The sequence below is a fragment of the Podarcis pityusensis genome, assembly GCF_964106645.2.
Source record: "Podarcis pityusensis genome assembly, chromosome: 2".
Classification (NCBI taxonomy): Eukaryota; Metazoa; Chordata; class Lepidosauria; order Squamata; family Lacertidae; genus Podarcis; species Podarcis pityusensis.
This window is the reverse complement of record NC_138029.1, coordinates 29,798,779-29,811,622: the sequence shown is the minus strand read 5'-3', so window position 1 is coordinate 29,811,622 and position 12,844 is coordinate 29,798,779. Positions and strand designations below refer to the sequence as shown.

Genomic DNA, 12,844 nt, shown 5'->3' with positions numbered 1-12,844 from the left:
GCAAAGTTCTTAACCCAAAGTACTGTTTCTGGGTTAGCGGAGTCTGTAACCTGAAGCGTATGTAACCTAAAGTGTATGTAACCCGAGGTACCACTGTACACCCACACACAGTTTAAAATGACATAGATTCTTTAATTAGCCAAGGCCTGGGAGAAGACAAATGTTTTTGCCTGGCACTTAATGATATTATTGAATGTGCCGGGCGAGGCTTTCTGGGGACAGCATTCCACAAGCAAGGAGCCACGGTAGAAAAATCACGCTTCTGTGTTGCTACTCGCGGGAGCTCTTGTGGAAATGATAATCGCAGGGTTGGTACATATGGGAAGAGAATCAACCTCCATTAGTTTTGTTGGAACTTCCTGAAAAGACCATTTACTGCCACACAAACCTACTCAGCTCCTAAGATCATATTTGCAGGCTCTCTCTCTCTCCCCCCCCCCCACTACTTTCTGAGGTTACGCAGGTGGTAAAGGGCATTTTCAATAGAGACACCCAATCTTTAGATTTTCTTCCCCAGAGAGAATCATCTGACTCCAGTCTTGTTATATTTCCATTACCTGTTTGAGATGGGTGATACATGGGTGATACCTTACTGACATGGGATTTTCAATAATGTTAATGTTCTAATGCAGTTTACAAATTATTTGGTTTTAAATTGTTTGCTGATCTAGAAAGCCCTTTAGGGTAGAACTGCAGGGTATAAATACATTGGAAGCAAGTAAGTAAATACCAAACTAAGGTTTGTTGAAGGCCACCGCCTTCAAATACAATTTGCTACTCTGGTTCCACACACGTTTTCATACAATCACTTACGTCAGACTTCTAATGTTGTCATGTTATCTTTCCTTAGGCAAGCTTGGGACCTCGCTGTGGATATCTGCCTTTCTCAGTTGCCCACCATTATAGAGGAAGGAACTGCATTCAGGGTGAGTTACTGATTTTTCTCTTGAAACATACATGGGCCCTTCCATAGGAATCAGCTAGTGCTTCAAACCTCATATTCCTTCTTGACTTCTTACACCCAAAGATGTTTCCCAGCAAATGCAAATAGTTCTAGTCAAAGTTATTGATTAATGGAGGATTGGAGCTGCTCAACATTTGAGGAGTCAGTTCTGATTGCATAGCTAATACAGAGTCTAGTCTAATTTAAATAATCTTTGTACATTGTTTCTTAAGAATTAGAAAACTGGCTATGCTTTCAAGGGAGGAATAGTTCCTACTTTTATAGTATAAAAGAACAAGACGTTACAGTCTGAAATTCTTCATACAGAAGACAACAGAGGAGGGTAGGAAAGGCAGGGTTAATGAGAAGAAGTGTGTGGAATTATTTCAGTTCCATGTACTTAGGTTTAGTTACCGAAAGACATGGGGAATAGAGGGTTAAGGTCCATAATGACTAGTTACTGTAACTTTGTTTAATGTGACTTTCATCATAAGAGGCTAAATGCAATCCCTCTGCCACCACTGTTTTGGGCTGGATTCAGCTAACCTAGTACACTAGTAGAAGCCTGTGCAAGGACTTCCACTAGTGCAACAGGACTCCCCCCCCAAAAAAAAAATAATCTCCCTGCCCCCTGCGGACCCCCACAATGTCCCACAAATCTGCTCAAGATCAGGAGAACCTCCAGTACAGCATTCAGGGGCAGGAGAGGAGAGATTGTTCCATCTGACAAGCAGAAATACTTGTGCTGACATAATGATCAGTGTGACCCTTTCTTCCCCCACCTGCCACAATTTTTTGTTCTCCCAGTCCCGGAGCAGAATAAACACTTTCTCTTGCTTATGGTAGTTTCTCAGGGCTAGAAATGCACCTGAAGCCACAGTGGTTTGCAGAAATTTATGTTGTGATGATGCTCTTTCCCTACAAAGGAAAAACAAACAAACCAAGAACTAGACTTGCTAGCAGCTTGTCACATTTGGCTTCTTAGAGCTAACCAGCACTTAAAACTGGTAGATTAACTTGGGTACAGAGAAGATTGAATGGTATGTATGTTTTTGGATATCTCTACCATATGTTTGTGGTGAGTGTACCATAAAACGTAGAGCATTATAGAATTGGTTGGGGCACTTGTTTTTCTTTACTGCTAACTCTGAGAGAGAAAAGGAGAGAGAAAATTGTGGATTCTTGATATTGAACAGAATTGGCTTCCTGAAATAATGATGTATAATGATGCTATGTGCTCACAGAGGCCCCATACTATTGTAACAAGTCTACACTGCCAAGATTTTACAACAGAACCTTTTATTTAAACTAGGGCTCCTGAAACTTGCATGTTTACAAATGCTGCATTGAAGAATTATATTTTGGAAAAGCTGGAGCACCTAGCTCTGTTCTTTAGAATGATCTCATGCAGAGAAATTGTTCCTCTCTGTTTTGGCTTAGTGATTTTGAAGGGAAAAACTGTTATTTATCCCTTCAAGCATCAGATGCCTTAGGCTATTTCTTTACCATCTTATGGACAGAACCATTTAAATTACAGCTCTTTTATAGGCTCATTAGCCTACTTGGTCAAATACTATGATAGATTCTGGGCTCAACTCCATTAAAGATGCTTTAAATGGAAAACCTATGTTTTGTTTTCTCAAGTTGTGTTTGGCCATATAACTAGTTGTTACCTAGAATGCTATACTCAGATACTATACTCCTTTTTTCTGTCCTCACCATTTATCTCCACATTCTTTCATGCAGATAAATTGTGTTAGACACACACCACTTTTTAAATGGAAACCAGCTTTGGGAAGTGTGATTTGCAATGGAGAAGCTACTGTGGGAGAAATGTTTAATGCTTTGTCAGCTAGCATTTTGCACCTTTACATTCCCCCCTAAGCTACTTCTGCCACATACCGGTAGGTTTCTAGAGGTTTCCAAACTTTTCAAGTTGGTGACACACTTTTTGGACGTGCATCATTTCGCAACACAGTAATTCAGCTTTACATCATTTTGTGATACAGCAACTCAGTTTTACTAGTAAACTGGAGGTTAAACTAAACCTTTCCAGCCCCAGGAGGAGCGTGGGGAGCATTCACGCTGCAGCTGACACACTAAAGTATTGCAGCACATAGTTTGGAAAGTTCTGCCCTAGGAGGAGAAACACGATTTCAAGGCCAGGGGAGCAATTCTGAGCAGAGAAATGGTAAAAGCACCTACATTGCTGCTTCTCCACTCTAATGGGTTTCTCCCAAAGCTGCCTTTTCATAACAAAGTGGATATTGAGGTTTATAAACCTGCATTTGCAAAGCTTGCATGTAATGTTTAGTTTGTCATACCCTCTCAAAAAATAAATAAATGTAAGTGACCAAAGTAAGCTATCCCATTTCAGACAGACTGGTGTCTTAAAATTACATATAAAGTGCCCCAATTACATATAAAGAGGGAGGGGGGTCTGTTTTAAAAGCAAAAGGGCCACATAGTGAAGAGAGCCTATAGTCCAGGCTTCCTCAAACCCAGCCCCCCAGATGTTTTTGAGACTACACTTCCCATCATCCCTGACCACTGGTCTCACTAGCTAGGGATCATGGGAGTTGTAAGCCAAAAACATCTGGAGGGCTGAGTTTGAGGAAGCCTGCTATAGTCACTCCTCAGCTCTTTTCTCTGAGCCCAGTTCCGCTATTAGAACTTGACTGAAGAGTGCCATAAGGGGACTCATCATAGAGAAGTAGGCTATTAGTCTACCATGCTTAGTGTCACCCTAAACTGTGGTTGCTATTTAGATCTTGCCAGTTTCCAAAGGCTAAAATAACGTATTATGTGAATTATTCTTTAACTGAATACTTTAGCGAAACTGAATTGGCCCCAAACTCACACAATTGTTATAGCTAAATATTCAATTCACAAAATTTTATCTCACATACAGTCGTACCTTGGGTTAAGAACTTAATTCGTTCTGGAGGTCCGTTCTTAACCTGAAACTGTTCTTAACCTGAAGTACCACTTTAGCTAATGGGGCCTCCTGCTGCCGCTGCGCCACCGACGCACAATTTCTGTTCTCATCCTGAATCAAAGTTCTTAACCCGAGGTACTATTTCTGGGTTAGCGGAGTCTGTAACCTGAAGCGTTTGTAACCTGAAGCGTCTGTAATCCGAGGTACCACTGTATTAATTCCTTTCACATGGCACTACCTCCTCAGAATTTATGTGGAGACTTGCTTATTTGGAATTATTTCCCAGTCAACATTTCTCTCTATGTGATGTTGGTATGTACACCTTTCCAAACAGAGGGAGATTTTAGTATGAGGCTCTAAACAAGTATTTTTTCACATGCAGTCTGAAGTGGTATAGCTGTATTTCAGAACTCTACAACATAAGCACCTGCAAATACACTCTCATCACTTCTTTCTTCTTGTCAGATGGACTGTTGTGGTTGATCTTTAGGTAATTGAGCAGTGGGCATATTCATGTCAAGAGGAAGGTGCATTTGTCACCAGGCAAGCATCATGAGAACAACTTTTTCCCCCATCTGATGAGATGGCAGTGTGCCAATGTTTGTGGCTATCTTTGGGGGGTAGGAATGCGTAATTTATTGAGTCATTTGACCATGCTATATCTATATTACTGTTGACACAGCAAGAAATGTATTTGAGAGAGAAATGTCAATAATGGTTGGCATCACCTGCAGAATGCTGTAATATGTAAGACCCAAGGCCTTTGTCTATTGGGTCGAGAATAATAACGAAGGTAGTATAATAAGGGAAATCATTCCGGAGTTTAGGAGAGTGGGTGACTCAGTCTTAGCAGCAGGCCAGGAAGACTGTCAGAGCTGTGAATGTGTCTGATAGTATAACGGTAGGTGTGAAGAAGGCCCATAGAAATAGATTACTATAGAACAAAGGACTCTATGAATGCTGAAGGGGTGAAAATGATTTCTCGGTCTGTTTCAGTTTCTAGAACTCTGAGGTGGGCAGCCACCTACAGGCAAGGCAGTGATGTATGTGTGATAAGCTCCATCTTGGTGGCTATTGCAATACTGAGCTTTTTGGACAAATGTATCTAGATATATTACACTGACTGGATGAGAGCCCAATAGAAATTTATTGGAGTGGAAAAAAATTGCAGTCAAGTTCTCTCGCAATGACAGCAACCATCTACGGCCATAAAAATGAATTATTCCTATACAAATGATTAAAGTCTTGAAGCTAATGACCAGAGGGAAAAACTAATGTGTAACCTACTGGAGAGTGTTTTGACATTTCTTAAAGATTCCTCAATACAACCTGTACTTGGCACATAATATTCCTGCCTTTTGTGGCTGAAAGGCAGTAGCACTCTGGTTACAGGAATAAAACGTGTTCTCTCCCTCACAATCTCTAAAAACAGCTGTGGATCTTTGTCTGTTTGTTCGAATGTGTTTGTTAGGCATCATTTATTTAACATAGCTTTGAAAAAGCTGTTTCGGGATTTGCCAGTAGCAAGTGTTTTAATGTGACTTGGCTTGCCTAATTGTGTGACAAACAAGTATGACTCAGAATATTACTAGGCCTTTAAAGTAAGGGCATTCACCTTTAGTTTGCTTGAGTTGTTGGCATCCATCTGTCTCAGGAGACAATGGAGGAGTGTGCCTTTGGGGTCGAAGTCAAACCATTGGAAAGAATATTGGATAATTTAAATAAATGAAATTGCTCAGAAAATGAACATTTTATAATAAATTAGTGTATCCAAATGCATATAAACAGACAGTAAGTGTGAGGGCTCGCTTCCTTCCTCCTCTTGCATGCCTGCCATCAGAGGAAACATTCTGGTTTGTTAAATAATAGTTTTAATATTAAGAGGCACACAGCACAGGCAGTTAGTGACTGTGCCATGTGCCAGCCCCTCCTCCAACTTGGGAATCGTGATTGTCATATCAGCCAGCCTCAGGTCTGTGGCTGCTGTTGTTGAATGCTAGGTTGGTGTGAGCATCATCGGAAACTTTAATTTAACAAATCAAGTTTCCACTTAAGTCAGGCATGCAAGAGGAGTAGGAGGAGGAGTTAAGATTGGGAAAAGGAATGTTTGAGCTTGTTCAGTCACAATGCAACAATCTGTGATTTGTTAGAGTAGCTGTGCAATGTCTGAACGAGAAGTATGTCCTTCCGAAGCTTTTGTAGTGTGGCATCTGCATTGCTTATATTTCTGACTGCAGAACTCACAAAAATGTGTTCAAGAATTACTCTTTTGGCTAATCTGGAATAAGTACTGCCCTTTACTTTTCTAGTTTTTATCGTCTGTGCTTGAACATTGCTTTCATCAGGGACACTTTGTTTCCAGTGCTTTAGCCACTACAGAATAATATTACACAATTGCTAAATATTCTCTGTGGTTAAGAAACAAACCACCAGATTTGAACACTACACACACACACACACACACACACACACACACTTTGCATAAGGATTTATATTTTTCTCTTTACTTCTCTTTTGAAGGACTGGTGGACATTTAAAAGTAAACAAGCAGCTCAACACTGGATTGCATTTTTAATCCATTTTTGCCAACTCCTATTTGTTTCCTGTTTGTCTACATAGACTAGGAAAGAAGTTCATCTTTCCATTAAATCCTTGCCTTTGCTGGCCTCTAGCTGTTAGTCAGCTTTTGCGTTACAGCTGCATCCTAAAACTCTGTGTATTGTAAAATTGAGGGGTTTAATTTTCTATTACATTGCTTTTACACACAGAGAATTGAACATGACTGAACATTCTAGATCCTAACCCCCATTTCCTAATCAACATTTTGCTCTCCAATCTATCAGGAATTATTGTGCAGCAGACTAAGTTAGCTTCTGCCAGCCAGCGGTAATCCTATAAGAAATTGTGGTTTAATGGAGGCTCAAGCGTTAGCCACGAGGGGGGAGAGAATTTAAGTATTATTAAGGTTAGTCATTCGGTTTTGTAACTGGGCTGGCAGACGTCAGAGTCAGTATCTCAGATGTCAAATGTTCTCACACAGGATTTCTTAAACATTGTCATAGCAAGTCTTCCAAGGTCAGATAACAGTTTCAACCTCCATGAAAATGCCTAGGGGAAAATACTAGGCGGAGCTAATTCAAATTATAGGGAAAGAGTGGGGTACATTAAGGGGAGAAGCGGGGAGCATGGGATGCTTTGAAATGCTCAACGTATAGAAGCAAAGAGACAGGAAACAGCTCCTTCAAATTCTGATGAATTGTCCTACACTGGATCATAAAATTGGGCCCTACAGTTTCTTATGAAGTGTGATGGTAAATGTAGACAGTTACTCCTTTGCTGTTCACATTCTAGTCCTCAAAACAAACTACTTGTGGGACTGTAGACCAGCACAAAGGAAAAAATAAAATAGAAGTCCCTGCTTCCCAAAAAGTATCATAAACAGACAACTAATGGGGTGGAAGCTGCTCTCTGGAACTGGGAGCCTGCCTTGTAAGGAAGGACATGGTACATAACCCTGAAGACTGGGCTCCAGCAAATTTAAACATACCACTACATCTCTAATATATTTCATTGATGTGATAACACGGGTTATTATGCAAACTCACGATACAAATTCCAGCAACTGGTAATCCATGAAGTGTTTCTTTCTTTGCTTCTAGAAGCTGGCAGGCTGGGCAGCTGAGAGACAGAGCTATGCCTGATTTCTTTTGGAATCCAAGGCTGTGGCTATGGGAGAAGCAAGACCCTTTGGGGTCTTAATGCTGTGAACCCCTCTGTCATAGGCTTAAGTTGTATATATGGGTAAATAAACCATATATAATAATAATTAATAATAACAATTTATTATTTGTACCCCGCCCATCTGGCTGGGTTTTCCCAGCCACTCTGGGCGGCTTCCAACAAAGATTAAAAATACGTTAAATACATATCAGAAAGACACCACTGTCCCTCACTCTGAAGGAAACGCAAACCCTGAAAAAGCGCCTGGAAGCCCTGGAATCTTGCACTGCAGTACCCAGTAGCTTCTTTCAGGTGGGGAATTTTCATCAGCACAAGCATTTCTGCTTGCAAGACAAAACAATCCTCCCCCCTCCTCCCATATGCTGTCCGGGGAATTCTCCCAACCCTCCTGAGAGGATTTGAGAGAGATGTGTGGGGAGGGAAACCCCGTTGGACTACTGGGAACAGCTGTGCTGGCTTTCACTAGCAAACCAAGTTAGTTGACTCGGCCCTTAAAGAACAGTTTGGGGACTCTGTGGAGGCTGCTTCTGAGAAGAAAGCTGAGGAGAAAGTGGGAAAACCAAGACAATTACTTCATACTATTTAACAGTATCAACTGTTTCAGCAACTTTTGTTGAATTTAACCTTCCAGTAGCTCTTAAATATGTATTTTGAGAGACTATAAGTATGGGTGTAAGTTCACAAAGGCTAAGGCAATGACAGCTGGCTTAGGAACAGATTAAAATCACAACTGAAAACTGCTAAGCTAGCCCATTCCTGAGAGAAAATGTAGTTTCTCTCTCTCTCTCTCCCTCCACGTGTGAGAACAGGAGTGAGAGTCTGTGTTTTCCACAGAAGCTTATGCCGTAATAAATGTATTAGTTTTTAAGTTTCCACTGAACTGTTGTTTTGAGAATGTAGGGTGGTCACCTGCTTTTCCCAGCCCATGCTCAGTGTGCTGCTCCTTGAGGAGTTAAGCACTTTCACAATCAAGAATTCTCAGCTGGCCTACGTGTTATGATCACTATGTGGAATACATTTGGAAAACGCATAGTGTGGTTCCCCATCAGAACCATGGTGATGTAGTGTTTAGAGTATTAAATTTGGGCTCGGGAGACCAGGGGGTCAAATCCTCACTCAGTCGTGAAGCTCAGTGGGTGACCTTGGGCCGGTCACAGCCTCTCAGCCTAACTTCATGGGATTGTTGTGAAGATAAAATGGGGAGGGGGAGAACTCTCACAAGCTCCTTGGAGGAAAAGTGGGATGCAAGTATAATAATAAGTACTGTATTGGCCCAAATATAAGCTGCACCCGAATATAAGCTGCACCTTTAAAATTCAAGGGGGAAAAAGAAAAAAAGACAATACCTGAATATAAGCCGCTCCCTTAAAATTCCGCAGGCACTCACACCCGTTCCGTTTTACCATATGTCTGTTTCAGCAGCAATATCGTAAAAGCCAGTTTTTGTAAGGTCACGAATTTAAGCCACACTTTAACTTTTCACGGTCAGAATTTGGGGGGAAAGTGAGGCTTATATTCAGGCCAATACGGTAAATAAAACAAAACTTGCCCCTTGGTGTGAAGAGTTTTTGAATAACTGCCAAGGAAGTCTTCTGGTTGTATATAAACTTTTATTTTCTTGTGTCAGGAACAATCTAGATGACTAGGCACTCTACGTGTGATGGTGTCACGTGGAGCAAATTTTACACTGAAGCTGCGGTGGCCTAAGCAAATAGGCCTGCCCTAATTCTCTAATAAACAGCTTGTATCCTTTTGTTGCTTGGTTGTCCTCCCCGTAAGCAGTTCTGCATTTAAAAAGCACAACTGCTTTTTAATTTAGTTTGTAGATATTTTATTCAGGGAGGAAATACCCTACATTTGGGATGTCCTTCTTTGCAGAAATGTGATTAACTTTGAGATCTTGTTACTTATTCAAGTCTTGTGCATATTAATCTCAGTTCTCCCCAAGACCTTGTAGAGAAATATAGTTGTACAACAATTCATTGCTGTCAGTGATTCAAGCAGATAAATCTCTCTGATTCTGCAAATGAAAAAGCAGATTAATTAGGCATTCATCAGCATTATCAGGGCTCCATGCTGGTTTTCCCAATTAAAAAAATTATGCTTCCATGGCATTTGGCATAGTGAGGCACCTCTTACTTTACAAAGCATCCTTAGAGACACGCACACACAAATTCTATGAAGAGACCCATTCCTTTTGAGGAGCAGTGCTGTTTCTGGCTCTAAAAATCAAAGTGCGGTGGATGGAAACTGTAATGTGACGTTCTTCTCAGCACTTCCTACCTGCATAGTAGAGAACACCATTCAGTAAGGGGGCAGGGATTGCTGTTTGGCAGGGGTGGGGAACCTAATCCAGACCTCCCCTTGTGGCCCACCAGGCCATTTTGGGCAGGCCATGCCCACTTGCTCTACACCCAACATAATACAGGATACCAGGTGAAGGGCAGGTAAAGGTGGAACTAGACTGAAAGGGATTTTGCATAAAGTGTTTTGCCACCCCTCTGCTTGGTGCTTGGGATGAACTGAGCACAGGGTTTGCAAAGCCTTTGTGCAGTGCTTCCAAGGTGTGTTTGCACTGAGTTTGCATTATGGGGGGGAGCTATGGAAAACGGACCTGAAATATACTGCGTGTTATTTATTGAAGGAAAACCACATGAAAATGATCCACAGATGGTAGTTAACTCCAAGTAGATGAGTGAAAATGTTTAAAGCTAAGACAGGCAAATGCTGGAAGTGCAAAGAGGTAGAAGGATGTGGTGGTCTTGTAAAGTAATCAAAGAATTCTGGGAAATGATTTATAATGAACTAAAAAAAAGTTTAAGAGAACATTTCCCAAGAAACCAGAAGCTTTTCTTCTGGGAAAAGTAATAATAGAAGTCCCCACCCCACCCAAAAAAAAATACGGCAGTCTGAATTTTGCTTATGGCACCAGCCAAGGAGGAATGGCACTTTGAGTTATTGGAATATTCGGAGCTAGCAGGTCTGACTAGTAAGATAAGAGAACAAGACGATCGAGAATACAAAAAAGGATTGGAAAATGTTTGTAAAGTATTTTTAAAATCAGTATAAACAAATGAACAGATTAGTAGGACTTGAATAAATGCGGCAGTACAAGAGAAAGTAGGAGATAATTAGTAAGAAGAATAGAACTTGGTAACTTAGAATAGGCGGAAGAGTGGGAAAAGAAAAGATACAAGAGAAGGAGAGGAAAGGAAGTCTTCAGGTGTTTTGTGTTGTGTCCTTGGTTTGTCGTGGCTTTGTTTTCCTTTTCCCCATTTTATTCTTTACTTCTTCTTTTTTTAACTCTATGTAAAAACACAAATAAAAATTACTTTCAAAGTGTGTTTGGGAAGGTTGCACAAGGGGTATTGGCAAGTGCCAATCTCCTGGTGTCATTATGATGTCAGTTGACATATGGATTGTCCCATCCAGCTGTCAAAGTTGGCCCACATGAGTGTGGGGAGATAAGTATTTGGCCCATCGGGCCAAAAAGATTCCTCACCCCTGTTTTGGGGGATATCCAAATTGGACCCAAGAGTGGCCTGCATAGCTTTGTGTGCTCCATCCAGATTGCAATAGTATAAACGTTACATGTTTTATCAAATAAGAATAAATAACATTTCAATTGAATATTGGTATTAACCATAGGCCTCCACATATATAAATTAAATCAAGATATGCATGCACACAAAGAGGTAGGTGGTAGGGGAATGAGGCCCCAGAAAGGACTTAAGATCTCTTTAAGTTCTACATAGTTCTAGTAAGACATATCTTACAACCCAGTTTTGTACTTATATCCATATATTGTTAAGGGTAGCAAAACTGGAAGATAACCAATAGATTTCTTAGACATTTATATCACTGAAATGGAATATAGGCATTTTGTGAATATCTTTTTCTTTTTTAAAAAAAATGGAGAGATGAGTTTTGCTTGTGCATGGATTATTTTTTTTTACACCATCTTACAGAATCTAAAACTGCATGTATGAATTGTGAATGTCTTTGCCGAGACAGAAAAACATTTTTCATTGTTGCTGAATCATTTTCACCTTGGACTCAGTAAATGCGGCTCCATTGCACAGAATATATGAAAGCATAGCCATGAAAAAGAAATGAATTTGTGCCCTGTCAAAGTTACAAGTGGAAAATGTGCACAGCGGATTAACCATTCAAAACTTATATATATGAGCTTTCTCCCATTTTCCTCCCATTTTTTTAGTAGATGAATGATTTCGAGTAGTTGGTTCACAGCAGGCTGTAAAATCAGCATGGAACAAACTTTTGCTAATGTTATGCTGAGGTTTTTTAAAAAAGTTTTCCCCACTGCTTTGTACTTCGTAAACAAGCAAATCTGGAGTTCCTGCATAGTTTTGTTGGCATACAGTTTTCACGATAGTTTATAATGACCCACTGCCCATTGTTTCCCCAACAGCACAGCCCGTTCTTTGCTGAGCAGCTAACAGCGTTTCAGGTATGGCTAACGATGGGAGTAGAAAACCGCAATCCACCAGAACAGCTTCCCATTGTGCTGCAGGTGAGTTGGCAAGCAATAAGACTGCTAGCTTCACTGAGGCTGCTGCAGCAGCAGCATGTGGACAACCAGCCAGCTGCAAATTTGCTCAGTATGTGTGTATTTGCGTGCATGCCTTTCCCTGACTGCTTTGCTCTCTGCCAGATGGTGTTTGGGTAAATAAATTATGTGGACTGCGTTGGAGACTAATTGGAGCTGATTGTTTGCTGGGCCTTTGCTGAAAAAGACACATTGCACACAAGCATAGTCCCACTACCCCACCCCCTAAGTGCTCCCCAGGTGAGCATAAATTGAGGTTGCAGGCCATTAGTCAGTGCTACGGAATTTAACTCCTTCACCTGTTTTCTTTCGGTGCATCAGCAAGGCACTTGCACAAAACAGCTAGTCATGTCACCCTCTCTTTCCCACCCACAATTTACTGGCTACTAGTGACCAGTGCTTTTTTTCTGGGGGGACACATGCCCCTAAACGTTTTGTGCATCTAACGGGGGAAGAAACTAATTTTTTTTTAGCTTATTCTCTAGAACAGTGAATCGTCAGTGTGTGAAGCAGTGTGGAATGTGTGCGGGTAATGCATGTTCTTTGTACTTTTGTCCATTTATTGTATTTATTTTCCTCGCTTTGAACTATAAAATGGTGATTTTCTTGAGTCAAAATGAGAGTACCCCTAAACATTTTTTAAGAAAAGAAG

At 40.8% G+C, this 12,844-nt stretch overlaps 1 protein-coding gene and 1 pseudogene across 3 annotated transcripts in view; one reads left to right on the top strand and one right to left on the bottom strand.

Moving 5' to 3' along the window:
* Positions 1–12,844, bottom strand: part of LOC308470661 (cytochrome c pseudogene) — a 351,629-nt pseudogene that overhangs the window by 34,194 nt on the left and 304,591 nt on the right. The window lies entirely within an intron of this gene.
* The window catches only part of RPTOR (regulatory associated protein of MTOR complex 1), a 313,545-nt gene that overhangs the window by 195,132 nt on the left and 105,569 nt on the right, over positions 1–12,844 (top strand). For both annotated transcript variants that reach the window (XM_080993602.1, XM_080993601.1), the window contains exons 10-11: positions 851–926; positions 12,055–12,156. In XM_080993602.1, coding sequence (XP_080849728.1) covers positions 851–926; positions 12,055–12,156 — 178 coding nt within the window. The remainder of the gene's footprint in view (positions 1–850; positions 927–12,054; positions 12,157–12,844) is intronic.